The sequence below is a fragment of the Falco rusticolus genome, chromosome 6 (genome assembly GCF_015220075.1).
Source record: "Falco rusticolus isolate bFalRus1 chromosome 6, bFalRus1.pri, whole genome shotgun sequence".
Classification (NCBI taxonomy): domain Eukaryota; kingdom Metazoa; phylum Chordata; class Aves; order Falconiformes; family Falconidae; genus Falco; species Falco rusticolus.
Window position 1 is genome coordinate 26,406,848 of NC_051192.1, and position 22,167 is coordinate 26,429,014.

General features: G+C 40.6%; 1 protein-coding gene across 1 annotated transcript in view; it reads right to left on the reverse strand.

Moving 5' to 3' along the window:
- The window catches only part of REV3L (REV3 like, DNA directed polymerase zeta catalytic subunit), a 125,065-nt gene extending 103,624 nt beyond the window's left edge, over window positions 1-21,441 (reverse strand). The window contains exon 1 of the mRNA XM_037391313.1: window positions 21,191-21,441. Coding sequence (XP_037247210.1) covers window positions 21,191-21,329 — 139 coding nt within the window. The 5' untranslated portion in view covers window positions 21,330-21,441. The remainder of the gene's footprint in view (window positions 1-21,190) is intronic.
- Window positions 21,442-22,167: the final 726 nt, after the last annotated feature.

Consider the following 22,167-nt stretch of genomic DNA (forward strand, 5'->3'; position numbering starts at 1 on the left):
TTACTAAGTGTTGGCTGTTTGCCTTTGTTCCATGATTGAAGATTTAATCACTTACAGACTTAACAGTATGTCTCTCCTCAAACTAAGGTAAGTTCTTAGAAGACTAATGCTCCAGTGCAACAGCTGCAGTATGTCAGCATGGGCAACTAGAGTGTATCTCTGTTAGCTGTACTGAATTTCTCCCTTAATTTCACCTGGTTAAAATCATGGTCCTTTATCCGAATAGTTAATGGTCACCCTTATATTTTTAGGGAGTCACAAATTATATGTCAATGCTCTTCTGAAAAGACTGATTAAATTAAACTAAAATACAATCAACCCAGTCCTGAGCCTTAAATCACTGAAATAAGTTGTGGGCAGTACCATTTGACTCCCACAAAATGGATACCAAAAAAACCCTCAGCAATTAAATACCACATAAGTATTAAAACTTTTTGATACGGTTGTATGAGGAGGAGGCAGCCATAAACCCAAATTGTTTCCATTTAAGTAACTTTCAAACAAACCCTTTCCTTTTAAAGTAAACCTTTTTAAGGAGTAGGTTTGAAAGTGTAACAACTTACACATACTGAGGTTTATGTTTGCTGTAACCCATTAAGATAATTTCAATTATATTGCTTTTAAAAGGAAATCATGTCCAACAAGAACATTTTTAAAGAAAATCAAACCTAGAATTACAGAATTTTTCTAAATCCAGCTTGTGACAGAGACCATCTCTCTCAAGCAGGTGCACAACAAGTATCCTCAGTTTTGTCAAATGGATCCACGATATTCATTCAAAACTGAGAAAGAGCTGGTTTTAGTTTGAATTCCATTAATAAATACTATGTAGAAATTACTTAGGTATTATTTATTTCAATTGAAGACAACATAATGAGTTTGAAATACTTCAACAAAACAAAGAACAAAATCTGAAATACAAACTAGTTGGATAAACCTATTTTAATGCAGGTATATTAAATGCAATTCTTCTGTCACATAGCAGACTGACAGAAAAGTTGGAAGGATCCTCTGGAGACCATCTAGTCCAACTTCCCTGCTCAAAGCAGGGTCACCTCAAGCAGGTTCCCTATGACCCTTCTCCAGTATTTTAGTTGTGTGGTGGGGATTTTTTTACTCCAGTTTCTACACAAATGTATTTTGACAAGCGTTTACACCATCCAATCACAATTAACCTTATGTCCAACAAAGAGAAACAAAAGAAAAAGCAGTGAAGCAATTTTTTCTTCAAGGGAATAAATATCATTAAACTCCACTAATTAACATGTGCATGCCTACAACTGAAGCCCCCTAAATTGTCAGTAATTGTAACAGTAAGCCTAAAAATTTTACAATACATGTTTCAGAAAAGCAATTCCAAATCTAAGAGTTTGCTGCTGTTTAGTTTAATATCCATGTATGCATGTCCCTTTACTAATTTTATTGACTCTTATCAGTCTGCCTGGGCTCTATGTTTTTCAGAATGCGAATAAGATGCATATAAATATGGTACTACTTTCTGGAGCTCAATGAACAGTGAAACAGTAAAGTACTCTGATATTTTAGAACATCACTATTGGCACGCAGATTGGCACAGTTTTAACAGTGGATTAGTTCATACCTCAGAGCTATTGTTTCAAGCTCTCTGACAGCTCAAGCAGACAATATTTTATTGGAATGACTTCGTTTTGGTGTTGAATGTTTCCTTGCAACTATAATTACAGAATCGGTTCTCACCTGAAAACAAAGTTAAGATGACAAATCGAAAAACACAGGCCTACCTGTGTTCGCAAGATGCTTTCTTTTTATGTCCCCTGGGATTGCTGCTATTATTCTAAGAAGTTTGGCTTTACACAAAATCCTGCTGAAATTGAAGATGGCAAGGAATAGCATACACTATACAAACCCGCATTCAAAATTCCACTAACAGAACTTTATTGATTCAGGTTTTGAAAATTTATTGTCTAATGATCACTGTGTTTAGGAAAAGGAATCAAATATCTATACAAGTTTAATATAAATATTTCAAATCTTACTGTATTAAGCCTTTGAGTTGAATAGATTGTCAAAAGCAACAGGAATGCTTAAAGGATGCAAGAGAACTTACTTGCACAAAAAGAAATTTCTTGCACTGAGGAAATTATCATCACCACCACCACCTAGCTGGAAAGAAGCGGGTCCTCACTTTTCGTCTGTAATCTGTTTAAAAGCTACATATTTGGTAACAGGATGGAGGACATCCCCCATTTAAGATACCCATGGGACTTCATTAAGCTCCTCACTACAAACTGGTAACTGAAATAACAACATCCCAACAAAATACAGACATCTCACTGCATTAATCAAAGGTCCATGTGGACTAAGGGGTTTTAGTACAAAAGCAGGGGTAATACAAATCTGAAAAAAACCCTAAACAACAAAAAGCACATTGGAGTAGTTTAGGACTGAGTATTAGCTAAGAGGGAGCAATGGAGAGGGGACAAAACTAAACAAAATATAATCCATTTAACTCCCAGGACACCGTACAATTCTTAAGTAAACAGGATGAAGTTTCCTTATCACAGTAACTTGGGGATAACATTATAGATTAGCTATGAGAGGTATTTTTATGCATATTGAATATAAACTTTTGATGAAACTATTATGAAGCACACATTTGAAACCAGTTTATTCCATACTAGTTGGTTTTCTGTAGTGGCTTCATTGCTTTTTACCCAAGGGCTTACAGAAATGAGTATTTATTCTTTTTTTCAGCTGATGGCAGAAAAGACATATGGTAATCTTCCCAAACCATTGTCTTGCCATGCTACAACCACTGGAATAGTAGAAGCTAGCCCTAAAAGAAAACAAAGAGGACTAGAAGCTACTGAACATATTTTTCTTTTCATTGTCAGAGAAGCCATTGTCTCCACCTCTTTGAAAATAGCTTTTGCTTTAGTCACATGAGTGTTTAGATACCCTTGTAGCTGGTTGCCACATGGAGAATTCAAAGATTAGCAACCAAGTCTGAAGACCCAGGTTAATCTTGTAAAACACCATTCGCTGATTCTGCATCTTCAGTACAGTTTTTGTTCACCCATGTACCTCTAGTGGTATATTCTACTTTTCACACTGAAGTTCTTTAAGAGCTTTTACCAGGACATTATGTCAGCGTACATGTCCTTCGAGAACAACTGCAACAAAAGGACTGGAGGACTACAGGCCCTCAAATAACTTTACCTGTGTCATCATGGCAAGCTTGAGTAAGAAATGTGCTTGAATTCCAATCTATGACTTTCCCTACATTCAGTAAACTTGACCAAATCTGAAAGCACATGCAGGTTATTAATGTAAATGATGATGATACATTTCTGGGCAAGAACCAAAAGCACTATTGATAATCGCAAAGACACACCTCTAAAGAGCACTTATGAGCCTTCATCAGAAGCAATTATTTAAGTTTCCAAAAGTTGAAAAGAATAGCTGTCTTCCTGAAGCCATGCAACAATTTCAGCTAATCATCCAGTGTCAGGAGACAGATGAAGTTTATACAAGTTCAGAAGCATGCGGACAAATGACACCAATTTTTTTGCCCCTTAGGTCTGTTGGACAGTTATTGCTGCAGTTAACTCACAGTCCATAAAGATTACTAATTAGTAAAATGTTTTTGGGCTGTTTTAATATAAAGCTGCCATCATCTCTCACGTCTAACAAACAAACAAAACAAAAAGATTCTCAGGATGTACCCCCTTTTGTAAAGCAGTAAGAGTACTACTTAACTAGAGGCCCTAGTTCAAGTTCAGAAAAACCTCTGAGAACAGCAATATCACAGACACAAATATTCCTGTCCTCGTGTTTCAGATTTGGAAGTATTTGTATTTTATTTCCAGTATTAATAGTATTGTTGCCCAAATTCCCGAATTAACTATATGTTAAACAAATATGTGCACAAAGTTTAGGTCAAGCTGGCACATCCTCTCAAGTCATCAAAACTGATGATGAAAGGACTTGTAATCAAGGGAGTCAACCTCGGGAAACAAAGAACAGATAATGATAAGAACACTATTATCTAAGTTATGCAGAAAGAAGCCTCCAAGTGAGAAAGTTCTGGCCACAAGAAGAGACAAGCTGATAAGGTGTTGCAACCCACAGATAATTAGTTGAAAGTAGGACAAAGGTAATTGTAGTAATGAGAGTTCACCCACCACTCACGACCACCCTCCAGAAAGAGGGCAAATCCCCTAAAAGAACCTCAGTGGCACTGTCTGAGGATGTGCACTAACTTGCATTAGAAGCGAGAAACTTGTAAACAATCCTGTGCATGAATGAAAATGACTATGTAATGTACCATGAGTATGCAAGCACTCTACTGCTTATGTAATGAGTACCCTCGAGTAGCTTGGAAGAAAGATTCCCCCATGGCACCCAGCACTGCAATAAACCAATGTCGGCTTTCTAAATTATCATTTGGTTTGGAGAGTTTTCCCGGTTACAATTTTCAGTAACAGTATAACTTTTACTCCAGGCAACAAAATCTATTCCACTGTCCCAGCTCCTGGTCCTTTTGAGAGAAAGGTTTAATTCAATCCTTTGTTAATAATCTCATCATTATTGTTCAATGTGTTTAAGAAACAACTGACACACCTGAACCTGTTCAGGCATCCAGAACAAAAGAACCTGCAAATATAGACAGCAAAGTTCTAGATAATGAAAAAAAGGATTTTTTAAAAATTTTCAATTAGATGAAACTGTGAAAATATGATGATGTAGCTTCAATTTACCTAGATCAGACTACCAGTGCAGCACTGTGACAATTTATAAATTAGGATTTTTCTTCTACTTTGTTTTAATTTTTTATAAATATTAGAAGCATTTTCCAAAGCCTCACAGGTAACTGATGGAAAAAACAAAATCTGAATCCTAACACCCTAACCATCAGACCATTCTTCAACACTTACTCTTCCAGTGGACATTCAAACACTTGTATAACTGGAAGAAACAAACCATAGACAGGAACAAAAACCTGTGCTTAGAAGGTATTTTATATTGTTAAAACCAACAGCCAACTGAGTATTTCAAGTCCTAGTCAATTAACTTGAATATATAAAAAGTAAAATAAGTAAGTACATGAAGAGCAAAGCACAGCCCAACAGGAACTTCTCACACAGGTGATCGCTACACCACAGTATTAATAGTGTTGGTGTGGGCTGGGAAAACAACCAGAAAACCTCATATTGAGAGAAAGTAATAGTAAGTCTTGTGCAATTCTAAAGAGAAGCTGACTATTAAAACTTCTGGGGCTCCAGCCCTTCAAGAGACAAAGAATTCCTTCATCATTTCTAGGAAAAGCAGAAAAGAATTGCCATCAAAACCACCAAAAGAACTTTAGATCTAAAGACACAGGTAAGACTATTTTTTTTCTTTGCTTTGGTCAGAAAAATCATTCAGCAGTGTCATCAGTGTTTCTGCAGTCCTGTTTTAAAATAAATGTTGTTCTTAGCAAATTTAAAATTGTTTATACTACATATTATTCACTTGTTCAGAAAAAAAATTAAGAGAAAGAAACCTTACATTTCTAACACTTTGGTAACAAAGACAGACTTCCAAGTAAGAATCATTTCAACCCCGTGCCTGTAGAAAAATTGTTCCTCTGGCTCTGCTGTTGCTATTCATAGACCTCTAAGCAGCTACTAGTCCAGACCAGATGACTGTAACAAATTCAAACACTTCTGGCAGAGGCATGTTTATTATTTTCCAATATGACTGTGTGCCAAGTTTCCCTGTCCAGGATATTTTTTTTGTTTTGTTTTGTTTTTGTTAAGAAAGGAACTGTGTGAGCCAAACTATGTCAGGGCCTATCCTTCAAACAATTCTTTCAGAACATGGAAGTGCACTAGCACGTATGCAGACTTGTATTTGAATATGGTTCAAAAGCATTAGAAGTCACAGCACAGTCAAAACTTTTAATCTTCAGAAAACAAAATGTGATGCTATGAGTCTTTGAAATAATTTATCAGTTCAGAATACTCAAAATCTTTCTTAACATGTGAATTAAAAAGCATAAACTTTAATGAAATAAGCTGAAATTGATGAACACAGCCATCTTTAGCTCCCCTCACAATATAACCTTTTAATAACACCTTTTGTTTTATGACTTTGAATTCTAAAATATCTGTTTCCAGTCTATTGATCATCAGTTTAGCTGTACAAATCTGCACACAATATTATGGCATAAAGGTACACATCTTGTGAGGAATTCTTAGAAGCACTGGTGTGTATCATTATCTTAAATGATGGTCTTGTGATTAAGACATCTAAGGGAAAGAAAAGGAGGATGAATCCTCCTTAAAAACCCTCATGACCTTGTACAACTCATTCAATCCCTCAGCCTTGACTCCACATCTATAATAACCAATTTAAGAATTACTTAAGTATTTTAGAGCACAAAATCATCTGCTAACTGCATACATGGCATTCAGACACGTGATAAACACTCCAAAAACCCCCGTCTTGCAGGAGTAGAATTAAAAGAAAGAAAAGTCAAATGTCTCTGCAAAGGTTCTGCACATGACTCTGCTTTCAATCTGAACATAATCTTGAAAGGCCAACTTGAATGAGTTATTCTCTTGCAAGAGTTTAATCCAATTTAAAATAACTCTAATTAGCAAAAGTACAAAGTAATGACCAAACAGCAGAGATATAGCTTAAAAGTGCAGTGGTTTGATATGGAAAGTCTTTTGATGTATCTTGCTATTATCAGGTTTTCAGGTCTTTATGTATAAAATTCCATTTAGGAGATGAACTGGGGAGTTCTGGAGGAGACAAAAACCTGAAGTTATGGCCACATGAAAAATAACAAACACTTAAAAATTATGGTCATAAAGAAATAAACCAACCTCATACATAAATCACAAATGAGAGTGTGAGTTCTGCTTATTCTCTCTTACAAATAAGTAACTACCCTTGACAATTATGCATTAGGAAAGACATAGGACTCCAATTATTTTTTCTAAATAAAAAAATTTGTAGCACATTTCTATTAAAAAAAATACTGTAAGGGTGGAACTCCTGGAGGTAGCCAGAAATACATTGTTTTTATAGGAATTGTAACATTACATACTTTTGAAAAAACAAGTCTTGATGTTATGGAACTGCATTAGCCAGGCATCTACTGACAAACTTGCACCCAGCTGAAGAATTGTCCCCTAAATTTTTAATAATGTCTCAAATATTGAGAAACTGTCTTAACACAAAGAAAAATCTAATACGTGATTTCCTACAACAATGTCGAGTTAGCAAAAAATCTTTACATGTGACATTTTTGACACAATCCTGTTATTGTGGCTGCTACTGTTCAATAGCTAGGGATCAAGATCTCTGTTAACAGACAATTACAGAACATAAATAGTTGTCTCCCCACTGGAAAAAGCACAACACATTTCTAAATAAATATTAATTCGAATTATCATAATCTACTGGATTTCTCACTTTTTTCACCTTTCACTTAATGGAAATTATGAGTTTTAGCTGCCTCCACAATTCCTCTTGTTGCAGTTTATTTCTCACTTTTGGAAAGGATCACTCCATTTTCATCACATTCTTTACTAACAGTAGAAAATGTCTGTTTTTTTTTTTTTTAAATAGATTTCTTAACTGCTTTAGCAAGTTCTAAGTACAACACTACAACAATTCCGACCATTACAAACCCTCTTTGGAGTAAAGCCTTTTGCCCGTGATTGGGCCTATGCAGAAACAACACTAAGCCTCATGAGAGATGATTTTTAGAAGCCTTTTTAAAGTGAAATACTTCAACATACAGCTTGGCAATGAGAGACAGTGATGTCCAGTTGCAACTGAGCTTATTTTAAAATACGTGACTGAAGTTCCTGAAGGGAAAAAGAGCTCTTGACCTCACCGTGCAACTACAAAAACAAAGAGCAACAATTTTCACTACAGATGTGACCTATGCTGAATTCAGAGCTAAACAAGAACTCACTCACAAAAGCAGAAACTACCCTAGATCAGATTTACTTTTGAGTTAGGGATGAGTGTACACAGAAGCTATTTGCCAGAAAAACAACACTTCATGCAGTTGGCGCCTTATCCTTTTACATGGCTAGCCTCCAACATCAACTTGGAGATTTCCTTGTTCTAAATGCTGGCAGCTACTAGAACATAGGTTGATGAAAAAACACTTTTCTCCTTGTAAAATACATAATGTCTCATGGTGATGAATTCTGTTGGTCAACCTAACCAAAAATAAAAAACCACAACCCAACAGGTTAAATTAAAGGCTGCTTCCTTACATACCAAACCCCCATATTCTTTTCTTTCAACTCCTATCCTAGCTTGCAAACAATAATATCAGAGAATATAAAGTTCCTTATTTATACATTTAATATAAATGTGTAATTTTTATTAATAATTTATTATTAATATCCACATAATAATCACAACACATTAAACACTCAAATTAGAGACTGCTTAAAACACAGTGCTTTGGAAAAAAACATTGTCATCAGATGCTGTAAAACAGCGGCTGTACTTTGAAATATGTAATCTTGTTTTCTTTCATAGAGTGATTTTATTAAGACATTGCATAGAACTACATTTAGTTCTCACACTTCTTTTAAAATGGAAAAAATACAAGCACTACAAGGAGGAAAGAAAAATTGTACTTCAAAAAAATATTTATTAGTATCCTAACAGTAATTACAACGAGGATTTCATGGTTTATTCCTTAGCTGGAACACTAGAAAGAATTTGTGGAGTTGTAATTAAGGTCCAGTTCACTAACACTATGAAAACCATATCATGCCATCCCTTTCACCAGCACTGTAAGTTTCATGTAAAAATCTACCCAAGAAGTAATAAAGCAACACAGAGATTTTGGCTGACACCAGTGACAATAACCTACTTTTAAGAATAACGAGAAAACCAACACCAAAAATTACACTGTGCTAACAGAGAACCCAGTTATTTGGGGACAACAAACTGAGTCTACCTCTGTAAAAAAAAAAAAACCAAAACCACAAAACAACCCCCCCCAAGCCTCCTCAGCTCAGCAAATACATTGCATCAGACTTTCCCCTGCTCTTCCCCCTTCCCCACAATTCTAAGTGACTTCCCAGCGTAAAAGCACTAACAAATAACCACACTGTGCATTTGTCCAAACACAAGCCAAATAAAATCAGATGGCTTCAGAAAACAACATTTATGCAATGTGACAGTTACTGCATCAAACTCATGGACTAAAAAACTCCTGTTCAATATTGCACACCATAAAACATTTAAAATTATTAACTAAACCCAAAATAAAAAAATGCAAGCTACTGGATTTGCAGATTCATCAGTCTAACTTAGAGGAATATGCAGAGATTCAACTGTATGATCAAGCTTAAAGTTTCAACTGATGGCTGCTGCAGAACAGCTGTAAAAACAGCCAAAGTTTTGTACTACTCTGTTTTAAACTTTACTTGTGCTCCTCCTGACGCTTGAATACTAAATTACGTATCTTCAAAAGCATTACACTGCAATCTTAGTCACCAGGTTTTCTCCTAAACTAATTTCTTACTAAATGTTCTCTGGCCAACTTCACTCTGATCTGCTGTTATTTTTCCATCACTATTCCATCTCCCCAAGTTTATTGTCAAATGCATAAGCTTCAGCTTCTCACCATCAACGTTCTACTATCAAAATACCCAGTCCCTGGTCATGAGGGTGCTACAAGTGAAAAAAAGCAATCACACATCCTTTAAAAAACTAGAATTCAAACATTCAGTGAAATTAAATGGTTTACTATGAGTCAGATGGCTACAGAAGCCAAATTATTAATAAAATTTAAACACTGCATTGCTAGTGGTTTCCACATGAGAATGACACTCTGAAAAAGCCAAAGAATAACTTGGAAAGAATAAGGTATTACTAAGGGCTTTTTGCAACATACCAAGCTTACACAAAACAAGTGAAATTTTTTTACAGAACTGAAGAACATGACAAACAAACAGGCTACAGAAAGCCCAATCACAACTGAAGAAGAGATGATCAGTTGAAGAAATTACCTGTTCCTCACTGTGTTTGGGTTTTGTTCTGTTTTTTTAAATCTGCCACATATGCACGTACATTATGCAGGCCCACCTATCTTTCTCTGCTAGCAGAAGATGTATTTTCTTGTGCATGCATCACACTGCAGTGTCAGGCCTGAAGTCTGGCTGGTTTTAGGGTTTTTCTACTGATAAACTGGGAAGATGAATACCAGATATTTAGAATTTGTTTTATTTACATTTCCACATCACCTAAATATAGTAATACAAATTGTCATGAAAGAAGGCAACACAAAACATGCCCATAAACTGCACAGTGCTCATGAGAATATTGTTCTCTGCTATGTTCTGCACCTCTTGGACAGTTTTCAGTCAGGGGGAGCTTTGTTTTCTTTCTCCCTTCTCCCACTGCACAGAGCAATAAACCTCACATAACACCTCATCTACTTCCAGCCACAAGTCTGGAGATAAGAAATTCCAGGGGGTGAATCAGTCCCATGAGCCAAAGCAAGTGAAACCAAAAGGGAGCAGCCTCAGATAACTGGTCCCTGTTGTTGCAACTGCACCGTCAATATTTTCCACAGTCCTGGCTCTCAGCACTCTCCTTCCTCACCCCCCGCCCCCCACTCCCCAGTTCACCTCACATGCTCTACATATTCCTTTCCGTTCCCAGCCTTCCTTTCAACACATCCTCCCCTCCTCCTGTTTTTCCATTCAGGCAATCCCTCCTACAAAATTCCACTTCAAAATAATGACAAACAATATTGCCATACCATCCGTTTTCTTAACATATCACTCTTTCTACACCTTTTAATGCTCTGTTTATATGGAACATATTTTTTTTTGAGTGAATACTATCCACCATTATCTGCACAGCATTTAAAACAACTGGTTTCTGTTCTGAAGTCTTTCATCTTTAATATAGCAGTGGCTAAAAATGACTATTTATTTCCTTGATTATGTTTTCAACTGCTGGGGTAAGCTCACCACGACATGCTGGCAGTATCTGTAAATGCTTAGCAGAACTTTATTCTGTTCTTCCCAACTATTCTAAGGCGAGGGCTTTCACTGTTTTGGTGTGTCTTTTTAATGCATCAGACTCAAAACAGGAATGTAGACTGTAAAGATACAAAAGTCATCTCTGCATGGGAATTGCAGGTTTACAAACATACATGTGAATGTACAAATTCCTTAAGAACCATACATAAAAAAACATAACAAAGAACGACCTCATTACCATGGAAAGTTAAATTACTTTAGCACAACATATGCCACTTTTCTGAAGGAAAACATGGGACAATTTAAAACTGTATTTATGATATAGTACACCTTTTTAACCAAATGATGACTTATATTCAGTTATTTTACATTATTCCTATGCTTTCTGTTCAGGTAAAACATACCATCAAAAATCAGAAAATACAGATCCAGGATTTATTACTTTTACATAGCCATACTGTACCCAAGATATCTGCATAGAAGTTTTATAAATACTACAAAAACCTTGCTGCAATCAGAAATGAAATGAAGTGCATATACTTTCACCTCAGAGGATGGCATGTTAAAAAAAGGAAGAGATAATAACAAAGCATGCACTGGAGAGCTCTATAAAACAGATTGACTGTTACGCAGCAGGGAGAGAAATGAAACTTAAGTGAGGAGAAGCAGCCTTGCAATAATGGAGCACGGAGGCCAGTCATTTGTGGCGTTCTTTAGAGGTCAATACTGAGGCAAATATTGTTTAACATCTTCATTAATGACCTGGACATTGAACAGGTGCACCCTCAGCAAGTCTGCAGATGATAAAATTTGGAGGAGTGCCTTATACACCAGAGGGTTGTGCTGACATTCAGCAGGACCTTGACAGGCTGGAGAAATGGGCAGAGAAGAATCTCATGAAGCCCTACATGGGGAAATGCACAGCGCTTACCTGGGGAAGAATAATTCCATACATCACTATGGGCTGGAGGCAGACTGCCTGGAAAGCAGCTTTGCAGAAAAGGACCCAGGGGTCCTGGAAGAACATGAGCCAGCAATGTGCCTCAGCCACAAAGGCGGCCAACTGGCCTGAGCCGCATTAGGAAGAACAAGACCCGCAGGTCAAGGGGTATGACCCTTCCCCTCTAACTCAGTACTGGTGAGATGCATCTGGAGTGCTGGGTCCAGGTCAGGGTTCCCCAGTACAAGACAGACAGACACAGTGGAGCCAGGCCGTGAAGACAAATAAGGGTTTAGCACATTGGACATATATGGGAAAGCTGCGTGAGCCAGGATTTTGTATCCTCAAGAAGAGAAGTACTGGGGGCGGGGGGGTGAATCTTATGAATGTGTACTGCTTCCTCTCAGGCATTTATAAAGAAGAGTGAGTCTGACTCACTAGTGCCCAGTGAACAGACTAGAGGTAATGATCACAAACTGAAACACAAGAAACTTCAAAAAAATTTGGGGTGGGTTTGGGTTTTTTCTTCTCTTTTTTTTCTACACCCCCCCCCCCCCCCTTGTTTGTTGTTTTATTGTGAGGGTGGTCAAACACGAATTTGCCCAGGCAGGCTGTGGCATTTCCATCCTTAGAGCTGGTCTAGGTGACCCTGCTTTGAGCAGGATACATTGACTAACTAGACCATCTCTAGAGGTCCTTTCCAACCTCAACATTAATCTGAGGATAAAGACACGTTTTACTGTAGGAAACAAACAGATAACACGGCAGAACTGGATTATTTTTACTGCTACTACTTAGGTTTAACAGTAAAGATGGGTTAAATCTCAGTTCTGCAAAGTTAACTCAAACAGCTCAAAACGTACAATATTTGATACCAAGCATTTATAAAAATAGATTCATTTTACCTCAACTTAAGAAACTGCCTGTAATCTCCAAATTGCCTACAATCAGTATAACAGGTTTCACTGCTTACAAATGTGAATGCCACAACCATTTGCTTAATGATCAATGGATAAAAGCATACAAGAACATGAAGGAAGACTCATCTGCAATGAAAGTCTTTTGTAACATTTTAGCTAGGTTAAATAGGTAACTTTTAAAAAGGAAATATAAAAGCTGCTATATCGAGAACTCCAGAAAATAACCTCCTCACCTGAATAATAAATATAATAGGGGTGGCAGCAATAAAAATTTATTCATTACTGATCTGAAGGCAGTACCTGCAGAAGTGAGTGCTGAATCAGTTTCCAATTCCTACTGCTTAATAAGATATGTGCTGTACAGAAACCCACCTAGGTAGTTTCAAACACAAAATGAAAGACTCATTATACATCTCATTATACAAAACTCAAAAAACTTGTATTGTAAACCTCCCCTGAGGAGTAACGCCGAGTATTATGGATTAGGTGCAACATTCCACACAGCCCTTTCAATATTCACACTGAGTACTGCATGTTGATATTGCACCTAAAATAGGACATCCAGCCTTGCTGTAGTAAACACTGGTTTAGTCAGCAAACAGTACAGAGGCACAACCTGAATGTAAATAAGCAGTGGCTGCTCCTACTTTCACTGGAATTTTTAGGAAAAGAACCTGTCCCTGAGGGACAAACCCAACCTAGCCATGGTCTCTGTAGTGAATGTTCGTTCTTTTCTTCTCCTTTCCACATCTAAATCAGTATTCACTAACACCACCAAAATCTTTCAATAACTTTTACAGCTGTAATCAACTTAAAAAGACAGCCACTTGGCAACCTTTCTACACTACCTGGATGCAACTGTGTTTACGTGGACATACAAACAGGCTGTACAAAGCACCTGGATACTCGCTGCTGACAAGAGTAACCTCAGTAATCACAGAATGGTTCAGGTTGGCAGGGACCTCTGGAGGTCACCTGGTCTAAACCCCCTGCTCAGGCAGGGCCACCTAGAACCAGTTGTCCAGGACCACATCCAGACTGCTTCTGAGTATCTCCAAGGATGATGACTCCATGACCTGAGAATCTGAGAAGGCATGCACGCATACACCCAGATCACATAACATGAACTCATAAACAGGCAGGCAACGTGATGGACTACTTATATACGAGTAAAGGAAGAAGTTGTCCAAAATGGCCGTCTGCATGTTGATCACGGAAAGGCTGGAGCATACAGACATCAAATGGTTCCCTAATAAGCCATATGGCCCAGCCCAGCCAGCAAGTGTGAAGTTTTATTTAAATGTCCTGCCAAAAACCCCACAAATTTCTACACACCTTATAACTTCTCTGTAATAAAAAGCAGCTCTTGAAAGAAAAGAACCTTAACAAACATGCATGAATGAAGCCTGTGCAAACACTGGCATTTCAGACAGTCCCTATATCTAGTACAATCTTTTCTGGTATTTGTTACACCTATAACTTTGGTCAACATATAAAAGAATATTATTTTATTGTTTACATTTATTTATTACTGGGCAGGGTAGTAGCACAGAAAAAACACTGCTTGTAGACAGTAGCTTCTCCATTATACTATCAGTTCTATCGATTTGATGTGGGACCCTAAGCAAATCCATTCTTTTCTTTACACAGGTATACCTGGCTGTGTGTCAAGAACATGCTCCTGAAATGTGAGATAGCAATTCAATAGACAATGAAACAATTCTTCCCCATAGAATAAACGTAACATAGAGGAGGCATATACAGGAACTTAAAAAACACAATTCTAACACACAGGGACAGCACATATGACATGGTGGACAGAGAAAGAAGCAAGTTCATCAGTTGTCAACATCCGACAATGACAGATAAGGAGGATGGGATGCTAGCTTTTCAGAAGCTGGCTTTGCAATAGCTGGAGATACAGACTGCTTAATTAAAAAAAAAAAATAAAAAATTGCCTGCTAACTGTCCTGAGATTTTGATCAGCAGATCTCCCTTAACGTGAGACTAAAACTCCAGTGACACTGTCCAATCATTCTGAAAGATTTCAGCTGCTTCACCTGTGTGACTGAACATCCACCACAGATCTTTCAGTGTGAGTGTTCATGCTGCCTCTTTCCAAATGGTTACATTTTCACTGTCATCATCATCATCCTTCTCAGAGGCCCACTGCACACGGACGTCAATCAAGCCAATCAAGGGTAAAGGACAAAACCAGGGTAATGACAACAGTTAGGAGAACAGGGTATTAAATGATCAATACTGGAACCCTGAAACAAGTGACTGAGAAGAAATGGATAGCATGGTGTTACTGCACCTGTTTCCTTCTTTCAGAGATTTATCTTGTCTACTCAAGACTGCAAAAATTACTAAGCAGGAGCCGTTTCTCACTGAGTGTTTACACGTCATCTAATCCTGCCAACTTCAGTTGTGATATGCATGTGCTACTCTGGTGAAAATAAAAGATACAACTATTTTCAGTCCAGTGTGTTGTTTTGAGGAGGTTCATTTTACACACTGAAAAAGAAGGTATTTCAACGAGCAGCCAAAAAGCACCCTTAAGAAGTATGCAACAGAACTGGAAGTTGCCGCTGAGGTAGATAAGCTCTTAAGTCTAATTCCAGGAGCACTGATCATAAATATCAGCCCCAAGTTACATATTAGACCCAATACCGATACAGCTACTTTGTGAAACACTTTGAAGTCTGCAGCTGATGGAGTTCTAAGCACATAGTGTCAGTTATACATGTATTTTTTGACTGAATTATGAAAGCAGAAATATGTCTAGTGACTTAACCAAGAGGTACACTACAGTAGCAAACAGTATATTGGTTATGAAACCAGTATCTGGATTCTAGCTAGAACATTGATTTTGTCACACTATTTTAAGGTTTATTTAAGAAACAGAATTAAAGCAAGCCATATATACCTGGGTACTAAATTTGCTACTTAACAAGCTTCATGCCAATGGAGCAGAATCTCACCACTTATTCGGGCAGCCTCTCATTGTTTAAACAACTCAGCAGGCAATCTATACAAAGTATGTAACAAATGCCTCAAAAAAGAAGGTTCTTTAAAAAAAAAAACACCAACCACCACCAAAAAGACCCCACACCCCCAAACACAAAAGCCCCACACCACGCTAGAAAACACATCCTTGTAAGAACCAGGTAGATTACAAGCTAATGACCTCCAGTCACATCATTGGCAAAATGCAAACATTGAAGACAAATTCAGAACAGATACATTATCTCAAATTCCTCATTCCTGCTCCAGCCCTGTTCACATTTCACAGAAGCTATAAACCTCTGGAGAAAAGAGAAACAAATGGACATGAGGCTGGTTTTCAAAGAGTTTTTCAGAAGTATGAGAGGCCTGCCAGTGCAAGATACAGAAATGGTATGCTAGAAGTGGAGCTACACTGTATGATGCTGAAAATCTTCCAGGCCATGCTGCAGTCCACAGAATAATCTCCCATCAAGAGCTGCACACTAGTATAGTTTAGGAGATGGTGTGAAAAGGTAAGGCAGAGGCGTAAGCTTTACTACAACAGCTGTATCCAATTTTGCATCCTCTCACGAAGAAGCCACAGAAGGGACTGGAAGACTGTTAACAATAAGTGCCCACTTCTGGGAAATGGAATACAGGAAGCAGCAATAACTGGAACAACGTTTGGCTATGAACACTGAGATAATGAACCAAGGAGGCTACAGGGAATGACCACTGTGAGTCACTGCACCTGAAATGGCAGCCAAAATGAGGGGAGAAAAAAGTTAATCACAAGCTAGGGGTAAAAACCAGCAAGTTCCTGAAAGGAGCTCACTCCTCAAGTGAGCAGCCATAGAGAGAGACACTGGGATATGATCAGAGACACAGCCTAGCCAGGTCAGTGAAGGGGGAAAGGGGAGGGAAGAACAGAAGCTAAGCAGGCGCCTTCACTGAGTCATACCAGAGCTACTGCTGCTGAGAACCAGATTTGAGCTGGAGAATTTGCCTCTGTTTTTTCCCCTTCTCAGAAAACCAAGAAGTGAAGCCACCAAACTTCGATGTCTACCTGAAATGCATTCAGATTTTGCTGACTGTAAACCCCTACTCTAAATTACATCTAGCCTCAGAAAAACTTGTAATCAAAAGCATGCAAGGGTAACTTAATCCTCCTCTTTGGCTGAGTTTTTGTGCTGCCCTAAAGTAAGATTCATTCTTGGATCAGCGATTTCATAACATAAAATACAAAACCCTTCAAAAAGAGACAAATATATAAGGTGGTAGTTGAGGACGGCAGAGTGATATTATTCCTCAAATTACACACTGCTTTTTCTTAGGTAAATTCCCTTCTCCAAAAGCCCTCCTGTCAACGGAACACACATTTTAAAATGTGTACCTATTTCTGTAAAATTTCATCACACACATCAGCCTCAAATCACACCAAATCAGAATTCTAATTTTTAAAAATATTTCAACTATCTGTTTTGTAATACTCGTTATCAAGTATCAACAGGTATCTTGTATGTGTTTTACAATTAGTATCCTCAGCTGCTTGCACTCAGTCTTGTTAAGTGAAGCGATAATTTAGCAACCTCAGCTCACTTGCTAATGTTTCTCCAAACAGGACATGTAGGCTCATCTTGATTTCTTTATGGATGAATATATAGTTTAGTTCTATCTTCCTGCAGTTGAATAAGCACCTGACAGAGATATCCAACTAAGCATTCATAAAATTATTTTGATGTGGTCAGTGAAATCTTGAGGAAAGACTCTTGAGAGCTCAAAATGGCCAAAAGCTAGCAGGAAATAAATCAAAACTTTGATACCTCCACACACCACAACTTAGCAAGAAGAATGACAATTCAAGAACTACCAATTAAACAAAAGACAATATGTGAACAGCAAATTCAATTTTCATTATGATTTCCCTCTAATAAACAGGCCTTGTAATTTTTCAAAGATTTTTCTTTTTTTATAAAAAGCATTCACAAAAATTGCTATCTAGCAGAAAAAAATATTGCATGAGAAGATAATTACATTTTGTTTCGTAGTTGAGCATCACCTAGTGAATTAAAGCCTACTGCTTTTAAGTATAAACATCAACATTATAAGGCTCCTTTGGAGATACAAAGACTACTATGTCAAATAGTACCTATGATCTTATACAATAAAGCAGGAATTTAACACTGCTTTCATTGTATTACCACCATGGCAGTGTTGTAGCAATTCTGAAATTACACTTTTGTCCAAGTCACTATGTCAGCAGACATGCTTCAAGCACCAACCAGCTAAAACAGAATGAAATGGCTCAACCAGCTAAAATATATTCAAACCTAAACCCCGGTAGTACTTTGCAGTCAGAATTTTACTCTTTCACAAACCAACAGAAAACAGCAGGTGGATCTTTGGGCTTAAACAGAATTTTGATTCCTGGCCTTTCAAGTTTTTATGATGCAAAGACGCAGGACATCAAGAGATGACTCACGTTAATACTGCCAAATGCAATGAGATTTCTTCCTCAAAACACCTAAAGCAGTTGTCAAACGTTACTGCCAACACAATCCATTCTAAGATTTCATCCTGCCATTAATTTTAATTAAAAGTCTGGTTTTTACATCCCCCCAACCACCATACCACAACACCACTTTAATTTTATAGATCATACCAGCAAACCTTTGCAAATCAATTGTTAAGTACAGGATTATATAAAAGCCCTCAAAGATAAGGACGCTGGCAATCCTTGTCATTCATGTAACTCATTGAGCATAATACGTCTAGAAGAGGAGGTAGAAAGCATGGGTAGGTGCCTTCAGAAACAATGTCCATAGCTGGTACAAGACACAAGATACAGTCCTGCTAGACATTTGACTTCCTGTACATCTACATAAGCCACTTCCCACATACCAATTAATCCCCCTTCACTCAGCAAGTGGAATTTGGAGTCTGTTCTGAACCAGACTCCCAATCAGCTGCACAGCACGGACACACAGCTTTAAACATACTAAGATTCATGCAGAGTTAGTCATGCCGGAGGTGAAGCAGCCTGTGCAGACATAGCTGTTTGCTGTCATGTAGGCAGCATAGCAGCTGAGCACCTTTCCTGCAGGCAAGACGTACACATTAAACCCTGTGTTTTAAGAAAAACAGGGGTTTTTCTTTCTTACCCACACCAACTCAAGTGAAGACAAGCATCACACTGCCTGTAAGCCAAACAATAAGTACACCCCATTGTCTTATACGGTATGTTAGAAGTTGTTTTACTGTTTCTTTTTCTTCAAAGAAAATGTCAATGCAGATATAAGTGACTACATTTGATTTCAATTTTGTATTTCAACTCTCAAGTAAACAACTGGAAGGTCCACTCTCTGAAGTCACATACATGACTTCTGACAATGACTGCTTAGGTCCAACGGCACAGAAAAGTGACAGAATCACGTGTCTCCTTTTTTTGAAAAGAAAGAAAATAATGCAGAGATGTAATGAGAAGTTCTTGAAGCTTCGTAGCAAACATTACTAAAGGTATAGAAAGGGAAAAAAACCCCAACATTACTAAGTTTAACAAGGAAATACACAGAAGATAGGCAAGTCACACTCCCTTTGCAGACTGTAGCGAAGTGTCTTCTCTTACCAAGACAAATTAGAAACACTTCTATTATGCAAACTAATATTAAAGTTTATGGTTTGGGAAGCCAGGGATTTCCTACTGTGTTCCTAATAGCTGGACAACTAAACTACTTCACTGTTTACTTTATGATGCCACATTCATGATATGGCATAGCCTAAACATTTTCTTAAAAGAAAATAAGCCTTAATGAGTTAACCACACGTATGCACAGAAAGCTTACTACCTGCCAGACAACCTCGGGCTCTACATTTTTTAATAATGAAATAGCTACTCATGCCATTACATAAATATTATTACATAATATCTCCTTTGTATGCAAAATTAGACCTACAACAAAATAGGTCCTACTATTTCAATATTGTATCTATTAATCCCACTCATTCACTTAATAATGTGGAGCTGTAAATGCTTCAGATCGTAACAGCTTTAGTATCTCACATTGCTCTGTGCCTAAATAGAGGACAGATAATTATAAATAAATAAATAAAAACAACAAAGACAACCACACACACCCCAAAAAAATATGCTCTGCTACAGTAACTGGGTGAAGGGAAAGATATCACTACTGTGCTTTTTTATTACGTGGGTTTTGTCTTGCCTAACATTTAATGTATACACCAATACCTCATTTTCAACACATAAGTCAACAAAATGTGCAGAAATACCTCAATTCCCAAGGTCAGCATTACACAACATTAAGTATATAGGGACATCAAGCAACGATGCTTACCAAGTATAACATCTCCAAGAACAGGGTGGGTTTTTTTCCCCAACTTAATATTTCACGTATAGGTAAACGACAATAAATATGAAATTCATTTTCCTAAATATTACATTTGTAAGCAACTTGTTCTAATGATCAGAAACATACTTGAGATGTGGGAAGCCTGTAACCATGAGTCCATAGAGAACTGGCAATAAAGAAGTGGGATGTGACATTAGGAAGTCTCTGGGGGCAACATGTGGCCAGCGGTTAGGACGTTCCCTTCTGCACTGCAGCACCAATGCCTACCGTTTCACGCGATTTGTATCACGCTAGTGTAGACCAACATAAACCCCCACTTCGCAAGTACCGCTGAAGTCTCACTTGTGACTACGCTCCAAGGTCTCCCCTTGCACGCCCCCCCCCGCCCCCCGCCCCGCAGAAATACGCCTCCCGCCGAGCCGCCCTCTCCCCCCGCACCCTCCCGCCGCTGCCTTGCCCTGCCCTGCACGGGGGAGGGGGGCGCGGGCGGCTGCCCCCGGTGTTTGCACAGCTGCGGCCGCTCGCTCGGGGCAGCCCCCGCGCCGCGCACAAAGCCCCGGCGGCCGCGGGCCCTCCGCGCCCCGGCCCGCACCTGCGGCCCGGCCCGGCTCCTCGCCGCCGCCGCGGGGCGGGCGGGGTGCGCGGCGCGACACGACACCTCCGCCCGCGGCGGCTGCTGGGCTCCCCCGCGGGGACACCCGGGGCAGGTACCCTCCCCGCCGGCCGCCGCCGCCCCGCGGCGCCGCCTGGGCCCGGCGCGCTCCCTCGCAGCCGCCGCTGGCAGGTGAGACGCGCCGCAGCGGCGGGTGCGGAGGGGGGGCGCGACCCAGCCACAAAGAGCAGGAGCTGCCGCTGCCTCCGCCGCCGGGGGGCCGGCGGCGGGCCCGGCGCCAGCAGGACCCGCGCCGCAGCGGGGCCGTCCCCGCCCGGCCGGGCTGGCGGGGGGCGGCGGCGGCGGCGGCCGGGGCCCCTTACCTGCAGGGGTGGCGCCGAAGACTCTGACGACGGGCACCCGCCTGGTCGGGGCCTCTCGGAAGTGGGACTGGCAGGGGTCCAGGCCGGGCAGCGGGCTGCCCATGTAGTAGTCGGCAGTCACGATCCGCACTGAGAACATGTTGTTGGCCGCCGCCGAGGCACGCACTGAGGGAGCGAGCGAGCGCGGAGCCCGCACGGCTCCCCCCGCCGCAGCGAGCGAGCGAGCGAGCGCAGCCCCCCGCCTGCCTCTCCTCGCCCGCCCGCCCCGCCGGCGCGCGCACAGCCTCGCACACAGGCGCGCGCCCTCGCACGCGCCTTCTCTGTCTGTCGCTGCTCGCTCGCTCCCCCCCGCCGCCCGCTGCTGCTGCTGCTGCTGCTGCTCCTCCGGGCGCGTGCGCGGCGGGGCGCGCTCGACCGGGACGCCCCGTGGGCTCTAGAGCCCGGCCGGCCGCGGGCGCCTCACGTGCAGCACGGGCCCGGCCCCCCGCAGCACCACGGACACCTCGGCGGCGGCGGCGGCGGCGCCCCGACTCCGGACTGCAGCTGTTGTTGCCATGATGATGATGTCACGGACGCAACCATTGGGGGAACGGGGAGGTGGACGTGCCGTGTGTTGGGGGGGGAGGGCGCAACGAGCGGGGGAGGTGTCACTCCCCAACACGCCCCCCCCGCCGCGGCTTTGCGGGGGGGCTCGGCAGACAGGGCGCGAGTGTGTGCGGGAGCGGGGGGAATCTTCCCAATGCTTCCCCTCCTCCCCGGGTGGCGGAGGCGGCGGGGCGGGGGGGGGGGGGGGGCTCTCGGTGATTCGGCGATCGGCCGCGTGGGCTGGGGCCAGGCTGCGGAATCCCGAGCCGCCGATGGGACGGATCGGGGCGGGGAGGGAGGGCTGTTGGGACACGATGGGGTTAAGCTGGGTCGGCCGCCATTTTGGATGCCGAGCCGCCTCGCTGCGGGAAGGTGAGTCTCCGCACGCTGCG